This window comes from Amblyomma americanum, chromosome 10, assembly GCF_052857255.1.
Source record: "Amblyomma americanum isolate KBUSLIRL-KWMA chromosome 10, ASM5285725v1, whole genome shotgun sequence".
NCBI lineage: Eukaryota > Metazoa > Arthropoda > Arachnida > Ixodida > Ixodidae > Amblyomma > Amblyomma americanum.
The window spans coordinates 15,827,007-15,851,633 of NC_135506.1; the positions used below are offsets into that span (position 1 = coordinate 15,827,007).

The following is a 24,627-nucleotide window of genomic DNA, read 5'->3' on the forward strand; positions in this document are numbered from 1 at the left end:
AGGCAGGGTCATTAGTAGTTTGCAAAGAAAAAGACAGATATGAACTATGAAGCTTCAGCATGCACTACTGTTGATACTGAACCAACTAGCTCACAACTTAGCCTTTCATAAGAGCGTCATTGAGTGTTCTTCCCTTCTTGCTAGCTCACAGCCTGAAAGTCATTTGAGTTCCTGCCAGAAAAGACAGGCATGTGGCTCATATTTCAGTGGAAATTCACAATCTTTTGTGGTGCAGACTTCTTCAACACACCTTGGAGGCATGGCCTGCCATCGGGTGAAAAGTCCGACTTTGAAAGACAACTGCTTTGGTCCTCCTTCGACAGCTTTGCCACAGCTCCCCACAGCCACATGAAGAGTGACCAGGGGACACAGACTGGTGCTGATTTCTTGCACCCTTGCGGCATTTGCGGCCGGCGCTTTGCTACAAAGCACGTCATGCTCAGGCATGTTCAGCTCCACACAGGCGAGAAGCCATTCCATTGCCACCTGTGTCCAATGGCTTTTGCATTTAAATTTAACCTGACTAGCCATCTGCAAATTCACACTGGTGAAAAACCGTTCCAGTGCAGCTTTTGTCCGAAGGTATATTCGCGCAGATCAAAACTGAAGTATCACGAAAAGGAAAAACATTTAAGAGATCTAGACCATCACTGAATAACACTTTGGCAGCCTCTCTCTAGTGGTTGCATCTGTAAGGTTAGGTTATTTCCTCATTGACATAGCCTATTTGGTTTCATGCCATTATAGTGTCTGTGCCCTTGTACTCATATACCTCATAAAATATCTCTTCAAATTTCAGCTTTGTATATCCAGGTCGTGAAACTTGATCCTCAGAAATGTACATCCATCTTTGACATTGCCATGACTCACTTTATTATAACTGTATTTACTTAATTCTGGTTCCATGCTTCCAGAGTTATCATATTCATATATGATTATCAGTGCGAAACCTTGTACCATATTTTCTGGCCTCTAAGTTTCACATGTGTATAAGTTCCACCCCCTTGCAAATTGCTGTTTTTCTGAAAAAAATTGCATCTAAGTCGCACTAGTATGTAAGGTTTTGTAAGAATCTCTTTGTCAGAGAGTACGACGAAAATGCGCGTTTGTGGTGGCTGCCATGCACAGATGGTGTTCTAGTTCTGACGAGTGCGTCTTCTTTTCACGGTCTACCTTTTTTGTTGGCTTCATAGACCGGAGCTCTCTTGCAGATTTGCGCTAGTTCCGTTTAATTTTTTTGCTCATGTCGAACTGCCTCTCTGCTGCCTGGTTCCTATTCTCCAGCACATATTCAGCTTCACGCGACTTGAGCATTGTAGCTCCTTCACCTCGCAGGCAGTGTGGCATTGTCCAAGAGCAACACATGACATTCGCTAAGCCAAACAGATTTGACACTGAAATTGACACTTCCAAGAATATGGCTGGATTGCATGCGGCAGCGCAATCAGTCCGGGAGATTATATGATTCTACCGATTAGATAACATTTTAAAAACTTGATTTTTTCCTCTTTTGCAGAAAGATTTTCTTTTAAAACATGGTTATTGGGCACAGCAAAAGATGACCCACGGCAGCATGTCATTTTCCATTGTATGTAAGTTGCACCATCATAAAAGATGTATTACTGGCAAAAAATTCTGAAAAAAACTGCTACTTATATGCTGGGAAATATGGTTTGCTAATCTCTCCTGGCAATCCATATGCATCATTTCATCCAGTAACAAAATGCTCGTCTGTCCTGCTCAGCTCTGACTTGGCGACGCAGCGAAAGCTGATATCCCAAGCAAGAGCAACTGCGGTGGACATTGGTGTCCTGAAATAAGGACTCCACCCAAAATCTGTATTTTCGCCTCTCTATCCTACCTTTTTGAAATAAATGTTTTCTACTACTACTAAAACAAAATTGCTTACAGTGTGCAATGTCTACTCCAACACAGATAGTTAAAGTAAATGCATTGCAAAATACTACTATAAGAATATGTGGAAGTGCATCAGCAATTGCTGCCAAATAGCAACATTTTTGGTAAAGTCAGCAGCCATTACTAGAAGCCTAGCCAGGTTAATTGCTAATGCACGTGCTTCATGTCGTGTTTCACATACATTAGTGGCACTAACTACCTAACTATAGCACAAGGGGGCTGTTCATCATGCTATTAAAACATGCCCCACAATAGCTGCAGCTTAAAGGACAGTGCCTCTAGGTTAAGCAACATTGAAAGTTCATTGCCTTGGCATGTTCTGGTGAGGAATTAAACTAGAGATATGAATACAATGGACTGTGTTTTGTTTAATGCTTGACACAACCCTACTCAGTGGATTGTTGTCAGTAGATTGGGGTGAAGGACACGCCTTGTGGTTGATGGGGTTCGTGAGTTCTGGACCCACTCTTTAAATGACATACAAGCAGCGGCAAAAGACTGCTTTGTTCTGGACCAGTCATAACGGCTTCATTTCAATGGACACAAAGCGCAAAATGTGCCCGTGTGCTGTAATGTCAGTCCACGTTAAAGAACCCCAGGTGGTATAAATTCATCCAGAGCACACTACTACAACATCCCTCATAGCCTACTTGTCAACTTGGGACGTTAAAGTCCACAATTTACAGTACGCTCCGTATTTAAATTGCATGAGCAGTGAAAGCGTGCCACATACATTTCTGTGTGACTCTGATAAGACAGCGACAAGTCACGTGGATGGACTCTCAGCAACTGTAATTTTCTAGGATTTGTGTGATGTCAGTGTCTCCAAGTAAGTGCATGATGCTGCAAAGGTGGATGCTTTCTGTTGCATTTAAGTGCCTCTGACTGAAATACTGCTTAATGGCTGCATAAAAGTTTGCTCCGGGTTTTTTTATTCACATTTGCTGCTTACATTTTACTGCTTAAATCTGAGCAAAGATTTGTCAAAGTGAGTCTTTAAGACATGCACCTACACTCATTCTGCATACAGGATGTGAAGTTTTGTGTGCAATTCATTTGTGAGGCGAGTGGAATATATTGACTTCACTCTCTGCACCAAGGTTATTGTACCGAGATAAAAACTGCCTTGGAACCAGTCTAGTAGTGTACATTTATGTATGCATGCATGTTGTGGTAATGTCAGCGTGAATTGTTCCAGAAATAGTCTTCTTAGAAGCTTTACGCCCTGCATGTGTACATTCTCACACTTGTCATCCACTTTAGACAAGTCATCCACATACATGCAAGCATGCACGGCTCTTACAATTAGCGTGGAACGTATTCCCGCCAACTCTTAAGGATGGAATGATTTGTCCATACAACTTTGCACACAGCTATCTTTGTCACATTTAGTTATTGAGCAGACAAGTGTTGGAAGACTAGTGTTGCCATTCGTTCACTGCGCTTGCATATGTTTGTATGCTACCACACCCTGTGGTCATTTTTTCTCAGAAAGGGTTCTTTGGGAAATAAGTGAAAATTTGTTTTTGATGAAAGGAAATGGCGCAGTATAATTGTACCCACATTTCGGTGGACACCCGAACCGCGCTGTAACTAAGGTAAGGGAGGTAGGTGGGAGTGTAAAAAGAGAGAAAGAGGTGTCGAGCTCTCCGGAATAATTTCGACCACCTGGCCCACCGCGGTGGCTCAGTTGGTTAGAGCGCTCGGCTACTGATCCGGAGTTCCCGGGTTCGAACCCGACCGCGGCGGCAGCGTTTCGATGGAGTCGAAACGCATAGGCTCCCGTGTGCTGTGCGATTTCAGTGCACGTTAAAGATCCTCAGGTGGTCGAAATTATTCCGGAGGCCTCCACTGCGGCACCTCTTTCTTCTTTCACTCCCTCCTTTATCCCTTCCCTTACGGCGCAATTCAGATGTCCGCCGATATGTGAGGCAGATACTGTGCCATTTCCTTTCCCCCAAAACCATTTTTATTTATTTTCGCACAGCACACGGACGCCTTTGCGTTTCCCCTCTATCGTAATGCGGCAGTCGCGGCCGGGATAGAACACTGGAACTCCGCCTCAGGAGTCTAGATCCCTAGCATAAATGCATGACGGGCACTTTAACTGCATTGCATTAATTGCACTGCATTGCAAAGAATTTGCCAAAAGCACGCGAAGATAAAATTGGACAACGAACACCGCGAACGGAAGCTTGCGGCAGCTGATGCATGAAAACAAGAGTTTCGGTCTCGTTTGTGCGTTTACGAGCAACCACAGTAAATTTTTAGTTTGCAAAAATTTTCTAACTGCAAACGTTTTGGCACAGTACGTTCGTTAGTTTTTCGTTAGGGTGTCTGCTTAGTTTATGCCTCAAGGATTTTATTTTCGTATACGTCTATATGGTCACGAAAGCTGCATCAAAGTGCGCATCAACAATGGCGGCTAAGGGTGATAGGAAATCGGCGCAAAAGGCAGCACAGGCGCCAACGCCGCAATTACGGTGTTTACAGCCTCTGCCCGTCAACTCGCGTTTCCACAGATGGGCAGAAGATGTGGATATGTTTGGAGAACTACAGAATGGCTTCAGACAGCCACTGCATCGAGACCTTTTTATCCTCACCTACGCTATCGTGATTGCAGCGAAAGAGAACAGACAACTGCTGGGAACTCTTGACATCTCCCAAGGTTATGATTCCATTGACCATCGGACCCTGTGGTGAGTGCTGAGTAGCATCAAGAAGTCAGAAGAATGGCTGACTTTTGTGGGACAACATATTGTCGGAGCCTTTGTGGGCGTCTCGTGTAGAAACTGCCGACTGGGATGCCCGATGTCGCCCGTACTGTTCATTCTCTTATGTCCTGCATGGTGAAACGGCTCGCAGACAGTGATGTGTGTTTCAATCTGACTTGCATGGAAGATGGCACAGCTCAGCCTCGACGCATCCAAGTACTACTGTGCACTGACGGCATCGTCTTGACGGCCGATCCAGTTCCGGGCCTCCAGTGGAGGGTTCAAGCTTGGGCCTGTTTTAACGCCAGAAAATCGGCGCTCCTGGGGACCAACCGCGTTGCGCCGAAGCCAAGTGGGAGAAGACTTGAATCATCACCTTCAGGTCTCTCTTTGCCTGCGCCACTTCGCTTCGCGATGAGCAGCGGATTGGTGCGCCAAAGAGCAGACGACGCGCTCCAGTGTTCCCTTTAAGTGTGAAACAGCCTGTACCTCGGTGTCGAACTTGCTGCCGATAGAGTCAGTTTGAGGGGTTATGAGGCAAAGCTCCGCGCTAAGGCACTGGCGAGAACAACGCTTCTCGTCTTGAGGGTGCTGTGGGCTTACGTATTCGGTGACACGGAGGGCCCTCGAGGCCCGGCGAACACGTCACTAACGAAGCTGTCTAGGGTGACCTCGGATGATCGTCCTTTGAGGCATGCGAGGCCATTACCAAGCTTCCCTGAGAGCAGGTGGTCTAGCGAGGTTTACAAGTACTCACCTCTTCCTCTGGTGCACCACCACCAAAATACTTTTTTGAATGCAGAGGCTGGCAGACAGGTATGAAGTAAAACAAGCCGGCCTGTTGGAGGAACTCCAATTCATGTGGAGAAAAACCTATGACCAGGTCCCGGAAGCAGAAACGGAGAGATGATGCAGCGAAGCATAGGCAATACCATTCCTGGCGGTGTAGCTAAAGAGTTTTCTATGCACAAAGGCAATCCTGGTCAACCGCACCAACGGCGTATATACCAGGTGCCTCAGAAGCGACATGGCCGATGAAACTACCCAGCACATTGTAATTGAGTGTAACTGCTGCCTGCACTTCTTCAACAGCAACAGTGGTGTCGGAGGAGGCTCTTTTTACAACACTCGCTCTATGGATGGTGACTTCACTTAAAAACTTTGTAGCATGGGTGGATAGATGGATACGGCTGAACCCTTTAAATTGGGCAGTGGCTCAAGCCACTTAGCCATGGCTTATGAAATTTTACTCTTCTCTAGATTTTAGCCACCAATCAGATAACCTTTGCTTGGCTACTTCTACCTGCTTAAAATCTACTTTCCCTTCACTGTCCTTAAACCCCAATGCCTTGGATAAATCAGCCCCGCTGCTTTCCACTGTTGGGTGAAGCCCTTTACAGAAAAGAATAAAGTGTTCAGCTGTTTCCCCCTCCTCTCCGCTCGCAACGCACAATGTGTCTATCTCGTGGTACCTGACTCTATATGTCTTAGTCCGCAAAACTCCCGTCCTGGCCTCAAACAACAAAGAGCTTCCCCTACAATTATCATAGATATTTTATTTGACAATTTCCTGTTTAAAGGTCCGGTATGTTCCCAGTGCCGATTTCGTCAGCATCCCTGTTTTCCACAGAGCTCTCTCTGTTTCTTTAATCTTTTTCTTAACTGATAATTGCTGATTTGCCCCCTTACTGCTGTCCAGATATTTGCTTGTCAATTTTCTAGTTCGCTTTCTCCATTTCATGTCAGCATTCTTTATATACAGGTATCTGAAAACTTTCCTAGCCCACTGCTTTTCCTCCATCTTTCTCAATCGTTCCTCAAATGCTATCTTACTGCTAGCTTCTCTGCTCTCGAACGACGCCCATCCCATATCACCCTGTACCCCCTGATTTGGTGTATTGCCATGTGCTCCCAAAGCTAGCCTCCCTACGCCACGTTGTTTAATTTCTAACCTTGCTTAAACATCTGGTCTCGTGTACAGGACCGCATTGCCGAATGTCAGACTAGGAACCATCACCCCTTTCCATATCCCTCTTACCACTTCATACCTATTGTAATTCTACAGTGCCCTATTTTTCATGACAGCTGCATTCCTACTAGCTTTATTCATTACATATTTTTCGTGCTCTGTCAGATACTCAGCACTGTTATTTATCCACACCCCAAGATACTTGTACTCATCCAATATTTCTAGCGTTAACTCCTGTATTCTATGTTTGCCGCCCTCATCATTAAATATCATGACTGCAGATTTTTCTTTACTAAACTTGAAACCTTATCTGTCTCCCTCTGTACCACGTATGTCTATCAGCTTCTGTAAATCTTCCTTGTTGTCAGCCATTAGCACTATATCATCCGCATATATTAGTCCCGGTAATGACTGTTTAATGCATTCTCCTTGCTTGAAAAAAGAAAGGTTGAAGCCTAGTCCGCTCCTCTCTAGCTTGGCCTCTAACCCTTGCAGGTACAACATGAACAACAAAGGAGACAGGACATCCTTGCCTAAGCCCCCGCTGTATCTCTACAGGCCCTGATACATTTTGGAGGTGACAAAGCGCCACCTTGAGGTTCGGTGGCATAATTGAGAGGACCCCCTTTTTTCTCCATGACTAGTAGACCAATGCATGCATCATTTGGTAGAGAGCGTTTTTTCTTATTTTATCTTTATATATTTTTCTTGGTCTGATCCGGAACTCTGCGATTCTCCACTACAAAGGGGAATGGCGTATCAGCATCTGGAAACTCTGCAGATGATGATCTTCAGGCTGAACAGCTTGACATTTGACCAATTCCTGTTGTTGCTGTTGTGTGTGTGTTTGACTGTGTGTGTGGTGAGGCCATTTTTGATGCAACAAGCTTCTGCCGATGATGGTTCAGTGCATTATCTGTGAACCTGTCTGCAGTGGAAGCATGCAGTGATGTTAGGCGCTCGCCATGATAACAGAGCCAAATGTTGCTGCTTAGTCACATTAGAAGCATTTGTGGGTGCTGCATAGTGACGACTAGATGCAGGTTAGGAAGGGACAAAAAAGGACGAGCAACACGGTAAGGTAGGCGCACGTTACCAACTGAAGGTTTATTCTTCACTTTAAGGAAAAGGAAATAGGTAAACACCTATAGATATGGATAGTAGAAGCACATTGATTTTCAGAGCGATGACTGAATACAAGACTAGTCAAGATCATATATTGCCTCGTGTCTTTGTGGAGACTGGCAGCCACACACAGCGTACTTCGATATAGGCCGCCACGGTTGCTCAGTGGTTATGACGCTCGGCTGCTGACCCGAAAGACGCGAGTTCGATCCTGGCCACGGCGGTCGAATTTCAATGAAGGAGAAATTCTAGAGGTCATTGTACTTTGTTATGTCAGTGCACGTTGAAGGACCCCGGGTGGTCGAAACTTCCGGAGCCCTTCACTACTGCATCCCTCATAGCTAGAGTTGCTTTGGGGCGTTAAAGCCCCATAAACTGCACTAAACTAAACAAAACTTCGATATAGCTCAGTTCTTTTATTATTCATGTTTATCCTTGATGCTGTAACACTTGTGGGTTCTGTGTATCTTGGAGCAAGCGCAGCTTGTTCTTTGCATGCATCTCTGTGCACCTTCAAATTTATCTGCAGCACTTCCAGTCTTGCTTTGCATAACAGAAGGGACACTGACGCAGTCTCTCTGCAAACCTGACATGGCGCTTGAACATTTTCAGGGAGTTAGACATCCTGATCTTACCAAAATTTTGTCCTTTCATATAAAGGCTGTGTTCTGGTTCTTGTGTGAATTTCAGTGTTGTGAATTGTGCAGTACTGAAGTCAGTTTAAAGTATAGTGAGGTGCGGTTGTATTGCTTTTTTTAATTTCCTGTTTTTTTCTTGTGCTGTATTTTATTGTTCTTGTTTGTTTGTTCTGCTGAACCTTGATTAGCCGTGCACAAACCTTTTTACTTTGTGTCTCGAAAATGGCGCACAAGATGCATTCCTTTTTTTCTTCCTGTGTGTGTGTATTTCTTAATACCTCAAGAATGTGTTGAGATGTTCCACTCATATGTTTCTTGTGAATTGTTTTGTACTGTGGCTAGCTTCCACAGTGCACGTGGGAACCAGGTGGGGATAAGCGGATTAGCAAAACGCTCAGGCTTTCACTCCACTTTCTGGTCCAAAATGTGGTGGTTACTATAACGTTGGTGAAAGTTATGTAGACAAAAAGGTTTTACCAAGTTGGACAGACACCTTTCTTGACAGCTAGTTTGTACTGCCGTGTTGCAGCAGTATACAGAAATTTAAAACTTGTGCAGAAGAACAGCAAAATATTTCATGTTAGCAGAAAGGTACCCTGCACAAGTGTGGACATATGATTAAATGGATGGAGCTCACAAGTGATTAAGCATTAACTACAGGTGTGCAAAGTATGTGGTGAGCTGTGCATTGAAGCAGTGACCCATTTGTTGCATTTTTTTTCTTCCCTGTGCTTTCACCGTTTTCCAGTGTGTTCTCCTGCAAATGCCGAATTGCCAATAGTTGCCGCACTGGCTATGGTTCCTACATTTCAGAAATTTGCTTCTTGCTTTGCAGGTCCCATCAGACGTGAGCGTTGCAGCCAGTGGTGCACAGAGTGCCTTATCTGTTGAAGACCTTCAGCATCTACAGTACTCGTATTTCCTGCAGTATACCTGCATCACACACTCTTGGGCTTACTGTGCAAAATTTTTGGCACGTTATGTAAACATTTGGACATTTTTGCAGTCTATAGCTTCCAGTTGGTCACACATTGACGAGTTCCTGTTGACTTAACTCTTTGTCTTCAGTGCTCCAAGGGGCAGTACTTGGTAAAAGCTATGTCCGCAGTAGATTTTGCAGTGTGTTCGCCTGCAAATGCCGAATTGCCAATAGTTGCCGCACTAGCTATGATTCCTACATTTCAGAAATTTGCTTCTTGCTTTGCAGGTCCCATCAGACGTGAGCGTTGCAGCCAGTGGTGCACAGAGTGTCTATCTGCTGAAGACCTTCATCATCTACAGTACTTGTATTTCCTGCAGTATGTCTATCTGCTGAAGACCTTCATCATCTACAGTACTTGTATTTCCTGCAGTATGCCTGCTTCACACACTCTTGGGCTTACTGTGCAAAAGTTTTGGCACGTTATGTAACCTTTGTACATTCTTGCAGTCTATAGCTTCCAGCTTGGTCACACATTGACGAGTTCCCTGTTGACTTAATTCTTTGTCTTCGGTGCTCCAAGGGGCAGTGCTTGGTAAAAGCTATGTCCTCAGTAGATTTTGCATTGTGCCTTTTACCTATGCAGAAAGGCTTGCAAAGTCTTGTTCTCAATATTGAACCATGCATGGCAGACATTTTTAAGGGGGCGCTGAGTACAACTTCATCCAATTTTTTTCTTTTTTTCCTTAATAAATTTCGGTTGTCTGGCCCTTTTTAACTGATTGATATTTGTTTGGCTGCAAAAGATACATTTATTGCCGGCTAAATTTGATGTAAAAATGAAACATTTTTACCATCATTCGATACAGGTTCGTGATATGAAGACCGAAAAGAACGCCATGATCACCATTTGGAAGTGAATGACTGTGCAGCCTAGCCTCGGTGATCTCTGCCAAAAACTGCCTCTATGTCACCGCAGTTTGCCTGTAAGAACATTTAATGCATTTTTTTTTTGCCTTTTCTAACTTGCAAAAAAATTTGTTTTCATTTAAAGTAGACTCTGTTTGGAACGCGGTAATCTATCGATACAGCCCAACTTCAACTTGTCCTTGGCGCTCTTTTAATTACAAAAGTCTGCACTCTGTGGGTTTAAATATTAGCTGTGGTTGTGCTCTGTTTTTGTCCCCAGTATTGCTTTTCTGCTTGCTTTGTGTTGTGCACATCTTCGTCTGGAAGTGGTCTGCATCCAAGCTTGAAGAGGCTAATATTTGCATTGGAAGAATAAACAAAAACTAGATGTACATGAATTGTGCATTGCCAGTACATGTGTGTTGCATGGCTTTGCCCTGACTTTGGTGAATGAAGTTGCATTGGTTTCTCTGATTGCTTGATAGTAGTTCTTGCTGGTGTTTGGCCTCTGTATCAGAGTTTCCTTTTTTTTTTCTTTAGAAAACACAGCGCAACCATTTCTCTGTTGCCATTGCCTCCTGCAGTAGCGCGTGGTGTCAGAGCTACAGGAGGTGCCTGAAGGGTGAAGGGGAAGTTTAATTTAGTCGAAATAACTCACCTTTATTCTGCAAACAATCTGTGCAGGCTTGGCTGCTGAGCTGCCGCTCCACCTCCCCACTCGCTCCCAAGTGACAGTACACCCCATCGACACGAAGAACCTCCAGAGGGTGCACAGAAGCGAGCGACCACACCAGTGCAGCTACTGCGGCAATAGCTTCATGCAGAAGAGCCACCTGGTGGAGCACCTGCGCATCCACACCGGTGAAAAACCATTCCAGTGTCGCCTTTGTCACATGGCGTTTCCTCGCAGCTCCCAACTGAAGTACCACGAGAAGAAGGAGCACAAGTAGGGGGGCATCCGCCCCTTAAAGCTTTGGCACTGTGACACGTTTTGTCGGCTTTCTGCCACTGCGCTGTGTCTTTCTCCGTGTAAACATGTGCGTAGCTATTCTGCCCAAAGATGTGACTTTAGCTGATGGGACCCCTTGAGGGAAGCCTTGTGCAGTGTCTTGTTCTGTACCTCTTGCACGTTGGAGAACACTGGAATGGAAGTACGTTGTCTCTTCCAGTTTGTGTTATTCGTACCTTTCTCTACCAAAAACATTAGGATATTTGGAGCAGTCCTTACTACTCTAAGTCACTGTCTTGAACATGTGTTTTTAAGCATGCTAATGTATTTTTCAACATTCGTTGTTTCCTTCACTGCATTGTCATTTTTGACTGCACATAAGCTTCCACTAGCAACTTACATTTTTATATTACATGGAGACCAGGTGCTCCCGTGCTTTAATTTCACCTCATTAAGTACAAGGGCTTGTGGCGCAACGTGAATTATTGTAATTGACCACATTTCATGCAGCTGCATTTATTTTAGAGTCTACAGGAGTGTTGATAATAGCCGGTTGTGGAACTTGGAAATTCAGGCATTAATCGTGACCCGCTGCGGTGGCTCAGTGGTTACGGCACTCGGCTACTGATCCGGAGTTCCCGGGTTTGAACCCGACCGCGGCGGCTGCGTTTTTATGGAGGAAAAACGCTAAGGCGCCCGTGTGCTGTGCAGTGCATGTTAAAGATCACCAGGTGGTCAAAATTATTCCGGAGCCCTCCACTACAGCACCTCTTTCTTCTTTCACACTCTCCTATATCCCTTCTCTTATGGCGTGTTTCAGGTGTGTTTCAGGCGTGTGTCAGCTGCTGCTGCAAGGGCAAAGGATATGCATTTTGTTGCATTTGTTATTGAAAATAACGCTGCACAGTCTGTTTATTTGTTGTTTCTTATGGCTGATGCACACTTATAATTTATTACCTCACCTGCTGAACTATTCAAGCTGTATGATGTACCAGAATGGACAGGGTTTCACCACTAGTTGTAGTGGCCCAGAGAATACATCCATGTTGCTGTTTTAACAAGAAACATGTCTCTGGGTGACTATCCCTGTCTCTTGTGAAAATGAATGTTTTCTTGGCGAACAGGTGATAGAAAGCAGGAAATAGACCCGGATATGAAAGGCATATCTGAAAAGAATGTCATTACGAGTGCCTCTATGTCTGTTCATTGGCTGTATTCTTTTGTTCTCACATGATGATTCATTGCTTTGTGCAGCATGTGCATGCAATGACCAATGTGTAGAGTTGTTTTTGGTGTAAGAGATGTGTCTGTTTCTAATGGCATAAACTAAAGGTATTACAAAATTCCTTTTGTGGCATTGGTTTCTGCTGTTGTTGCATGGCGACTGCTGCTTTGCTGGATCTATGTTCTCGTGTGGATGCTGATATATCGGGGCTGTCGTTTCTTCCTGATAAGTTTTATTCCGCTTATGAGTTGTGTGTTCATCACAAGATCAAGCAGAGCTACCACCTGGCGTTAGCTTTTGCATATGTTAACAGTAGTTCTAATGTGTGTATTGACAAAAGAGGATGTTGATGTGGTCATCTCCTTCTGCACATTGTGCCTTGATGTGGTGTATTCATTTTTGAAATGTGCAGAACAGTATGTTGGTTAACATTTTGAGATATGTAAAAGCAAAAGAGTTCACCTCCCATCGAGCTATTCCTCTATTCATCCATGCTGAAATCCTTACAGTTGTGTATATACATGTGAAAATTGATTTTTTAATGAAGTCATTAATCAACCTGTTGAATTAAAAAGTGGCAGTGGGCAGTACACCATCCTCGTCCCACTCTTGTTGCATCAAAAGCCTTCAAAACATGCCCTGCAATGGACTGTCAATGCCATTGTATTTCATTTCCATTGACATCAGTGTATGTAGACACACCTCCTAGTTTTCTTTTGTCTTTTCTTTCCTCTATATGCGTGTCAATTCATTTCCGTAGACGACTTTACTTAATACACCTGATGCTTTCACTTGTCCTTGACGACTTTTGTTTTTAGCTTACCACCTCGGCTGCTTATTGTAAACTTGTATATTGTATGAATGCAGATGTGCTTTCAGAATTTCGATAATTTTCCGATTATGTGACATGTAGTGCATGCACAGGTTGCAAAATGTCTCACACTTCAAAGAATCTTCCGCGTTATCCTAAGCACCAACATCTCACTAATGATCTCACTAATGATGGGCTGTTCACAACGTGCAGTGTCTATGTGAGATCCCTGCCCGTTGTGAAAACATCTTTCATTTCATGTCCGAGTTGCTTTATACATGAAAAGCTTTGACACTTGTGTACGGTAACAATGTGACAAAGGCATTCTTTTGAAAGATGCAAATAAACTTGCCCAGTCATAAAATTGTGTTGTCATCAACATCTCAACTAAATGTTTCACCTCCATGTGCAGCAGAGAACACAGAATCGTGATTAGACGTCTGCTTGCTCTTTCCTTTGACTTTTCGAAATCCATACCCTCTTCATGTAATACATCTGCGTGTATATGTTTCGAAGCTACCTTCGTCCTGGTTTTGGTCAGGTATCTTCTGGTGCTATATGAATGTCGCACAGCAACTGCAGTGAAACAGAACCTAAAATAATGAGAGTGCAGCTGTGCTTTCATAAACAGTGGCATTTCACTGGGGTGGGAACAATGCAGATGCACCTGGCTTTGAATGTGCTAGGAGTCGTGACTTCTCAAAGAAAGGTGCAAAGAGGGAAAGGTGTAAATTTTGATTCCCATTAGCTTGGCTACTGCAAGATACATTCAAAAATTTATTCCTGGGGGGGGGGGGAGTCTCGAAGGAGTTTCATTCAAGATCGAATGCATATCGCACCTTTTGTGAAAAGTGTTTCAGGGTTACTCTGACGAATTAATCTTGCGGGCCAAAGTTAACCCTCACCAATGCTGTGATTTTGACAAGTGTTTGCTTTCTTTCGCACTGCAGGCTTGGCTGGCGCACATCTTTGGAAGCAGGGCAAGACATGTGGAGATTATATTCCTGGAACAAAACGGCAGCTGCTACACTGCCACTTGTGCCCTTACACCACGGTGCACCGCACCCACATGAAGGACCACCAGAGGATGCACAGTGGTGAGCGGCCGCACCAGTGCAGCCATTGTGGCAAGGGCTTTGTGCAGAAGAGACACCTGGTGGACCACCTTTGCACCCATACGGGCGAGAAGCCGTTTCACTGCCAGTTGTGCCCCATAATGTTCACTCGCAAATCAAGCCTCGCTGCGCACATGCGAAAGCAACACACAAGTGAGAATTCACTCCAGTGCCGCTTTTGCCCGATGGCATTTCCGCGTGGGTACCTAACAAAGTACCATGAAGTGAAGATGCATGCACTGATAGACGTTCCAGAGGCTTGCATGCCTTCTGCTGACACTCAGTAGGGATGAGCTGATGAGCATTGCCAGTAGAAAGAGTTAACTGTGTGATGGATTTGGCTGCATATCTGACTGCACCGTCCTTGTTTGAAGGGCTCCTTATTTGAGGCGATGAAGTGTCTTATTTCAGTGGACAAGGACCAGGCTCTTTTAATTGTTGTATGTGGTGCTCTTTTGCCCAGGAGCGAATGTTAGAGAAAGCTCTCACTTCAGGTATTTTTTATGTGTAGCTGATGCATGGGAAATAACAAAACCGCAGAGACTGAAAGCTTCATTGTATCAAAATGTCACTGTTGTGTTTTGTTCCAGTTTGAAAATGATATTTTGTTGCTCTCTTAACCTGGTATGCATGTAAAGGCAAATAGTTGTTGGAGGATGCGTCATGAAACAGAGCCAAAGATACACGGCACAGAGGGCACAATTCTTGTCTAGAAAGCCCGAAGCTGTGTGCTCTTAACCGCTCCGGGTAACGCGTGCAACATCTAGTGATAACGCCTGGTTCAAGACGGGTCGGGTGTGGGCTTGAGTGGCCAGACTGATAGCAGTGCCCATCTTGACTTTGCCACCTGGTTCTGTCATCAGAATTGCTGTCATGACAATGAGTCAGTGAAATGTTACATGCCGGAGTTTCCCACATGAAAGGAAAAGAAACCAAGAATCTTGTGCCTAGCCACATAGTTTTCATTTTACAGCTGGCAATGTGAACGGTGCTTCTAGTGGCAAGAGGAGGTGGCGAAGCCACAGTGGCCAGCAAGCCACGGAAAGAGGGGCCATGCTATCGCTTTGTCCACGTGTGCTCACACACAGGCCATCTCGAACCAGGCATTGTCGCTAGATGTCGCACGCTTAGCCCATAGCAGCCCAGGGCATGCAGTTTATGTGTTCTAGACAAGCATTTTGCCCTCTGTGCATGGCTCGTACTTGATTGGTGTTGCAATATTGTGCAGATTTCAAGAATAAGTCACACGTAAGACAACTTTTGCATAGCAGTCATTTCCTCCTTGTTCGGTTTTTTTCTTACCCTCCTTAATATTTTGCCCCCACCACATCTGTATTGTTATAATGCTAGCGTATTATTCAGAGTTTATTACATTCTTTATTTGGTCATTTTATCTTAGCATAGACTCTCCAATGAGAACACTGCATATTTAGCATGTTGTCACAACTTCATTTATCTCAGGGACAGCAGAATAGAATCGGGAATAGAACATTTCATCTGCAGTTTTCTGGTGTGAGTAAACCTTTGAAACAAAAGGATATTCCTATTTAGTTAGCAATAACATGCTCTCTACATTTTATCTTCGTTTGTGTTAAACTAAAGCATGTCTATTGAAATGGCCAGCCTCTATGGACCAGATTACTTCGGATGGTTTGAGGTAGTTGCTGAAATACTACTAACACTAAAACATGTTGGCACGTTTGCCATGCTGTGCTGAGCTAGTCAAAGCTTTGTATTTTTTGTTTCCTCATCTTCAGCATGTTGTGCCTGAAAAACTATAACCTTTCTATCCGAGTCTTAAAAGTTTGTCCAAATCTCAAGCGTCTATATTTTCTCAAACATTTTGCCCTTTTCATTCCCTTTTCATCTTCTTCTATGGCTTATTCCCTAACCCCCTTTGTGCATTGTTAGCTTTGTGCATGGAACACATTGGCTGAAATCTTCAATAAAAGTTTTGCTAATATGTGCAGTACTTGTGCCTTCTTTGAAGTTCTTTTCATGTTGGAACAACTTGTTTCTTCTTGTGTTACTCATTGCATGTTTATTCTGCACTTACTGACCTGCAGGATGATAACTGTATGCAAGAACCCAGGAACTGTAGTGTACTTTGCCTGGGAATAGTTTGGCACTAGCTATCGTGATGTAATGAGTCCCACTAGCGTTCCAATGAGCCATGTGTCTGGTTAATGACTGCTAGCTTGCATCTTATACATGTCTTCTCCAGTTGTGGTTGCTAACTAGTTGGCAGATAATGATCTGGGGATGCCACAGATGTATTTGGTAACTTATCTCACTTGTGGTGTTTCCTTCTTAGTGTTTGCTTGAGCTTGGTGTCAAGTATTTGTAACTTTACATAGCCTACACAGCAAGGAAGAATGAGCAGGACTGTTTTGAACCCTCAGTAATTCTTTGCTTCCCGTAGCATCTGAAGCTAAGTGATATTGTAGTTGTTTTTTTCAGACGTCCTTGATGGCATTCGGCTCTGAACTGTTCTGTTCCCATCTTTAGTTGTACGCAACACCAGGCTGATTTTTTGGTGTGAAGAGAGAGAGTTGACTTCAGATGATTTTGTTGTCTCTTCTTGATGTTATTTTCACTGATTGCATATGTGCGAATGGGTCCGCTATGTGTGTCATGTCTTTTTAGCACATCTTCATTTTGTTGTGCGTGCAACTTGTAATGGGCCTTTTTGGAAGCCTTGGCAGAACAGTGTTCTCTTTACTTCAATCATTTGTAAGTCAGTGGACAATCGTATTTATTATGAAACCCCAACCATTTCTGCATAACTGCATCAACCTAGCATTTGCGAGATTAGCCGCCGCGGTGGCTGAGTGGTTATGGCGCTCGGCTGCTGGCCCGAAAGACGCGGGTTCGATCCCGGCCCCCGGCGGTCGCATTTCGAAGGAGGCGAAATTCTAGAGGCCTGTGTCCTGTGTGATGTCAGTGCACGTTAAAGAACCTCAGGTGGTCGAAATTTCCGGAGCCCTTCAATACGGCGTCTCGCATAGCCTGAGTCGCTTTGGGACGTTAGACCCCCATAAACCAAGCCAAACCATTTGCGAGACTGAAACTGTACTTATGGGGTTGCTGGTCAGGCCACTGTAGCAGTGCTATTGCTGCGACTGGAGGCGTATTCAGTTTGTTGGAAAAGCATATTTGTTTACAGGTACCTTAAGGTGGATATGACGATTTAAACTATTTCATTATTTATGCATCAGATGCAACTATATTTAGCACTGGTGTGTAACCTGTGCTAATTTCAGAACTGCATTTTATATTTTAATGTTAACTGGCATAGTTATTGAGTAATGACAATTAACACACTCATAAAGTCATCTGTGGGGCTTGGAATAACTAAGGAGAAAGTGCACAAGTTTTTTATGTCTGCATATTCGTAAAGCCTTGTTCTGTGCAATAAAACTACCAGTTTTCTCAGGTGCCCAGTACTCCTAGAAATAGAAGTTAACCTCCAGCATGCATATTTACATTTCTTGCAAAAATAACTTTCAAAAGCTACTGCGTGTGTACATAGAAAAATTGACACCTTTATTGCACTCCTGAACATGTCGAGATTCATGCACAAAAATAAATCATCCTACTGTCATTCATTATGAAATGCCAGAGTGATAAGATGGCGATCACAGAAAAAGTAAAAGCTGAGAAAACCAACCTTGTAAAGAGTATTCCCTCATTTGCCTCATTTATCGCCTCGTAGTTTTTGTTTTTGATTCTCCGTCGTCGGAAACCTGCGGAATTTGCAATGCTCTGAGACAATCAGAAGCATGATTCGCTCAATTTTTCCGATAACTATGCATAAAAAAATTGCAATTTTCTTGATTAGCACTGCTTATTTCGTAAATAATTTATCATCACAAAACAGATGAAGACCTGAGGGTTATGAAAAAAATAGAGAAATCTAAAACCTTGACCAAATTGGCCATTTCATTTGCCATGTCCCCCTTTAAGTTTATACACTGTCGAATAGCCATTCGACATATGCAGCACCTAAAGAGGCTGCACAATTTGCATGGGCACTTCGTTTTTTTGTTTGTTCATGGGGCCATACATTTGGCTGGGATAATATGTTGGTGGTCATCAGGAAACGTATCGCAAGCACTATGTTATTTTGAGGGACGCCGTAGTGAAGGGCTCCGGAAATTTTTGATCACCTGGAGTTCCTTAACGTACACTACATGGGCCTCTAGAATTTCGCCTCCATCAAAATGCGATCGCCGCGGCCGGGATCCAAAGACATGGGTTCAATCCTTGCCGCGGTGGTTGTATTTCGATGGGGGCGAATTTCTAGTGTCGATGAGTGAAGCATCCTGATCTTGCCAGAAGTACTGCCCATTTTTTGAAATGTCAAGGTTGCCAAAGTGGGTTCCAACTTTGTGAATCGTGCAGCATGGGAATCACTTTCACATATAACAATTTATCTCTATGACAAGAAATAGTGGCAAAACCTTTCATTTCCCCATAGCCCATGCATTCCCTTTCTCTTTCACATCATTTTCCTGCCTCTTTCAAGTGTTCAGATGCCTGTTATGGCGATTAATCATGAGGAAGAAAGAAAAAATTCAATCATTTCATGTTCACTGCTTGCTTTGTATTATGAAAATATTGCTTGAAATTGAATTTTTTTCCTTCTTGTGGGATGCATTTTTGATACCTCAAGTCTACGCTTGATAGACAAAATTACTGTGTGAAAAATGTGCAGGCTTGAGGTGAATATTTTTCCTGATGGCTGAGTAGAAAAGTCTCGAGAGTAGATGTATATCTAAAATGCATACAGAAAAATGGCGAACGTTGCCATTGTGTCAGAAAGTCATTGTGCTCGTCGTATAAATTTGACTTTCTAATATTTGTATGGGCAGGTCAAAATGTGCCTGCTGAACTGTTGCAGGGTGCAATGTTTGTTCTGCCACTTGTGATCACCAGAGTCTGCACACAAAAGTCTGGGTGTTCAGCATGATGGTGCCCAGAGTGCTGTTTAATCTATAGACCGAAGGTGCTAAATGCAACGGTGGACTAGGTGCTATTCATTAAGTTCACAGTAGTTCAAAGAACTAACACATGCAAAAATGCAGATTGAGAACAGCTTCAGAGACAAGAGTCTTGTGTGATTATGTGTTCTTTTTGGTATGTTTACTTTGAATCCTATTCTTTCTTTTATTTATACCAAGGTGTTTTCTAAGCTATATTATTATTTTTATTTTTATGATTGTTCGTGCATTTTTTTCATTCTGCTTGTACACCACCAGTACTCTCATCTTTTCTTGCTCGTCTCTATGGCCGATGTCTTAATTTTTGCTTTCAGTGTCCCTAAACCCCAAAGCTGTTGGAAGGCATCATATCTGGATGTATAGCTTTCTCTCTACGAGAATATGTTTAATAATTTCTACACTGCTCTCCATGCTACACAAACATCTCCTTGTTCATACCTCTATACTGCCTGCTTCTAAGGTAACCTGATCTAGCCTCAAGTAGAAGGGCGCCATGCCTTGTAGTTGTCATACAGCGTTTCCTTCTGGATGTCGCTCTTTCTGGATTTTGCACAGCTTCCGGTTAAACTGCCATCTTGTGGCAAATAGCAAAAATTTTAGGAAATTGTTAAGAGCACTAGTAAAAATGCTCCTTTGCATCGTTTTTGTTGCGCAGTAAATTAGCACTGCATTTTTAAATTGGAAAGACGAGTTTGAATCCCTTCATTGGGAATAATTTTTCTCGCCTTTACTGCTTTTAAGCAAAAATTAACAGTGCACAGATCACTTACCATCTCCCCTGGGTGCATGTGCTACCTTTTAGGTTGTGTTCTGATATGCTTTTGAGCCAGAATTGCCATTTAGACACCTCTGAGATGAGCTAGGCAGTGCAAATGGAAGCTGCGGTACTGTACCACTGATGGAACGAAATTGCATGGCACACAGAACAAAGTCTTGAGCATTGTGTCTCTCTAAATGGCCCAACGGTTGTGTTTTCTTGCCCCTTGCAGTCATACACTGTTTTCTCATGCACTGACTTTCGAACCATTTACCAAGTCACACCAGTGGTTACTGTACATCCTGAATTCCTCTGTTGCAGATCCCGTCACAAAAAGAATAAGGCCTGGAAAAACGAGCGAGGACGACCCAATCCGACTGACAGCGCGACACTTCATAGCAAAGGTGCCTCAGACCTCCGCACAAGGCGTCCGCACACAGCGAAGGTGCCACGTGTGCGCAAACACATTTCTGCGCCCAAAGCATAGAAAAGACACTCGATACATGTGTGTTGAGTGCAACAAGGCACTGTGCCCAGAGCGCTGTTTTAAGGATTACCATACTATGAAGGTATACTGAACATTGTTTGCAGCTTTGAGAGCTGCAAGTAGAAATGATTGTGAGAATCTGTATTGAGTTCAGTCACTGATTAAATTCAGTAGTGATGGATGTTGCCACTACAAGAGTGCCTCATGCAGTGAATTTGGCTGCACGTCTGGCCACACCGACCTTTTTTGAAGGGCTCTTTGCATGAGGTGACGAACTGGTTACTCCACTGAACAAAAACTGGGGTCTTCTTGATTGTTGTCAAAAGCACTGTTTTCCCAAAAAGCGAATGTAAGAGTGAGTGCTCTCACCTCAAGTCTTGTACATATTTTTTGTGTGTATCTGATGCACGAGGAATAGCAAAAATGCATGCGATTGCTGTTTCATGAAAGTGTCATTGTATGAAACTGTCATCCCTGTTGTTTTGTTCCAGTCTGAAAATGACACTTTGTTGCTTAGTTAACCTTGTATGCATGCAAAGGCAAATTGTTTGTCGAAGATACATCATGAAACGAAGCCAAAATGGCATGGTATATTGTTCATACGTGATCCTTGTAACATTGTTGCACACACTTCAAGAATGAGTTACATGCAAGACAACCTTTGCGTAGCAGTCATTTTCTTTTTGTCAGCAAATTTTTTTGTCCCCTACCCCAATGACGTCAATGGGCAGAAGAGCCAGCCTTCAAGCTCGCCTCGTCTGCCTATTGGCGTCATCAGGGTAGGGGACTCACAGTGAGGTGTTTCGCCCTAATCTGTTGCAAGCCACTGCAAGCAGCGATTTTTAAAAAATATTTCTAAATTATAGGATCAACGCAGAGCTTTCAAATTTGACTGGAATACCCCACAAAGACCACTCCTACACATCTGTTGCACTAGAATATGCCCATCGAAATCATATCAGGGTCCCTTTAAAGTCCTGCAGCTCTGCTAAAGCTGTGCAGGCATAACTCAGACACATTTTCTGATTACATAAGTGAAACAGCACGAAAGAAGCCCAGAGGCAAAACAAAGAAGCGACAGGAAAGAGTGCTGAGCACATAACGAAGGGCCCACTGCATAAGAAAGGTATTGAGGTAAAACTTTTTGCTGGTCTAGTTGGTCCATTTTTACATAATTGTGAGAGCGAAAGAAGAAGCCCGAAGCCAAAATGAAGTGACAGGAAAGAGCGCTGATTTACTGTAGCGCTCTTTTCTGTCGCTTCTTCGTTTCGCTTTCGGGCTTCTTCCTTACCCCTTTTTCACTTATGTAAGAATGGACCAACTAGCCCCACAAAAAGTTTTACATTTTCCGATGGCTGGTTAGGACAGCTTCAGGAGTGCATGGAAATATAAAAGTTGTACAAAAAAATGACAGACTACCATACTGTCGGAAAGGGATTGTGCTCGCACTACAAAAATATAACCTGCTTGTTGGACTGTTGGAGATACGCAAAACACTTGTGCTTCTATGTGTCTCATTTGCTTGCCACAATGTACTCACTGTAAAGTGTTCAGTATGGTGATGCCCGTGGGTGCTGCTCGGCCTATCGATTGCATGGAAAGCTAGGGGAAAGGGGGAATGCCCTTTGAGCAAAATCAGAAACAGCTGTTGCTTCAGCCCATGGATAGACACATTAATGATGAAGAAACCGTAGTCTTTTTAAGGATCTGTTTACTTTCAGCATCATGGTAAAAGAATGCAGCGCGAAAATCACGTCTGCTTTTAATTCTTGTTCTAGAGAACTTTCAGCTTTTTTGACTCAGTTTGACTGAACGGTTGACTCAGCTTTTGCGTTGCGTTTTGTATTGTTTTGTGTTGCGTTTTGTATTGTTTTGTTATGCGACCCTGCTTTTAGCTTCGACTTTTACTTAGTGTTCGGTGACTATATTGTTATTTTCGTTTTCGTTTTGCCTCGTGCTGCATTGGCGGAAAAAATCGCTGACTGATCATTTTTCATGGTCCTCTCGGTTTTATCGGTTCTTGGCTGACTTTGCGTTACCTAGATATGTATCACTTTGATATTGTGTACTTCGTTTTGTTTTTTTGTATTAGATAGGTGAACGCGTTTGATATTTTCTTGGTCACGTCGGTGTTGGACTGCGTTATATAAGCTGCTCATCTTTCTGAATAAATGTGTTGGTAGTCAGCGCCCTGTCCTGTCCACTTCTGTTCGTCCTTGTTTTTTTCGCGCTGCATTCTTTTACCATGTTCACTGACCAACAAGCCCAAACAGCCGCTTTAGTACTTTCAGCAGCCTCTCGAATTATTTTAGATTATGTTGTGTGTTTTAGCATGACAAAGTTCTCCAAAACTGATGTGCTTCCTAATGCCTATACAGTTTTGATCTCGTCACCCATGTTTACATGTAAGTTTATCCACTAAATTCTTTCTTGTCTGTAAACTGGGCATGCATACATACACATACTCAAACAAAACATGACTCGTGAATGTGTCCACTGTAATGAAAGGAACCAGTTTTAGCTCCAGACTATATGCAATATTGCAATCATAATTCTGTCAAGCTCATAGAGAAAAAGGGAAGCTGTAAAAACGCAAGTTTTGAGAAAATATATACAAACCTGGCACACACGGTATGTATTGAGCACTGTGTCACTCTAACCGGCCCATTGGTTGTATTTGCACTCTTCTTGCAGTCATGCCCTGTTCTCCCATGCATTAGCTTTTTAACCACGTACCAGATCATGCCACTGGTTACCATACACACTGTAGATACTGAACTTTTCTCTCGCAGATTCTGTCGGACATGAGCACTTTGGTCAGGATCATGCACACAGTTTATCTACTCGAAAACTGCAGCCTGTGCATCACCTTTTGTGCACCATGGTTTGCACACAAGTAGTACCATTGTCCTAAAAAGCTTGGGTGTCATTTGCCAACATTTGTTGACGTTAGTACAGTGCAGTGATGTCTATGTAGCAGTTGGTACCATTTTGTACTGTTTTTCATGATGAACGGATGTTATTTGCCTTCACTTTTAGGGCTAACATTTGGCAAAAACTGCATATATCCTTGGTTTACCTGTGAGAAAGTTTAAGATGTAGGCGGGCTTTCCTATAGTGAACTTTGTGTGCATTGTTTCTATGGATCATACACACCAGACTCTAATGATGAACTGCACCTTCCATAGGGTGTTATTACTTTGCTGTGTGTTGTCTTGTTATAGTTTCCATGCATATGCAGAATTGCTGCTGAAAGCTGTGTTGTCATGTGTTGTTTGGTTGTATATTACTGGCACAGGTTGGTGGCCTTGCTCCAACAAATCCATTACTGGATTATGGAGGGCATCACTGATCTTACCAGCTCATTTCGACATTTACTGGCATTAAAGTTCTTTGGGAACCATTTAATAGTTTGATCACTGCTTGCCCTTGATAGGCCATGTCCTCAGAGATTCATTAACGTTCATTTACGCAGTGCTACCTGCGTTTTGATGAAAATAGCCTGCCTTCACCGATGCAGGCTTGCATTCGTCGCGGCGGTTCAAGGGCGGCCACCCAGGCGGAGAAAGCTCTCTCGGCAAATACCGCCTGTTACAGTGCTCCCTGTGCCCTTACACCACGCAGTACAACACCCACTTGAAGGACCACCTGCGGACGCACACTGGCGAGCGCCCACATGAGTGCAGCTACTGCGGTAAAGGGTTCGTGCAGAAGAGCCACCTAGTGAAGCACCAATTCATCCATACAAGGAAAAGGCGGTTCCGGTGCGAGACTTGCGACATCGCATTCACTTGCAGGTTCTTACTGACGCACCATGACAGGCAGAAGCATGCAAAGAGGGTCACCGTCCCGTAACCCTTTGGCACTTTTGGTCAGCATCCAGCGGTGACAAGTGTTGCTAGCAACCTGTGCTCTTGACTTTGTGTATTATGTGGAGCCATTTTGTCGAATAAAATGCAATATATGTGATGTTCGCTTCCACTGGGCTGAGCAGGTTGTATGTGTACCTTGTGATTAAAATGAATTTTTCCCATTATATCATAGCTTTGAAGTGCCCGGGGTGTTATGTGCATTTCTTTTTCGCTTTGG

The 24,627-nt window shown here is 43.5% G+C and overlaps 1 protein-coding gene across 1 annotated transcript; it reads left to right on the forward strand.

The window, feature by feature from the left end:
- The first annotated feature begins 4,721 nt into the window (after positions 1 to 4,721).
- Positions 4,722 to 24,562, forward strand: LOC144106794 (uncharacterized). The gene is made up of 5 exons (XM_077639738.1): positions 4,722 to 5,013; positions 9,571 to 9,696; positions 10,876 to 11,052; positions 14,127 to 14,444; positions 20,373 to 24,562. Exons 1-5 carry the CDS (start codon positions 4,722 to 4,724, stop codon positions 20,627 to 20,629), a joined length of 1,170 nt encoding a protein of 389 aa, XP_077495864.1. The 3' UTR covers positions 20,630 to 24,562.
- The last annotated feature ends 65 nt before the right edge of the window (positions 24,563 to 24,627 follow it).

Excerpts from the sequence above, each read along its gene's own strand:
- LOC144106794 (XM_077639738.1), top strand. The coding sequence starts at position 4,722 with ATGCCCGATGTCGCCCGTACTGTTCATTCTCTTATGTCCTGCATGGTG. Across the intron at positions 9,697-10,875 it reads GAAGACCTTCATCATCTACA|GCTTGGCTGCTGAGCTGCCG; the intron begins GTACTTGTATTT and ends CAATCTGTGCAG. Across the intron at positions 14,445-20,372 it reads CATGCGAAAGCAACACACAA|ATCCCGTCACAAAAAGAATA; the intron begins GTGAGAATTCAC and ends CCTCTGTTGCAG.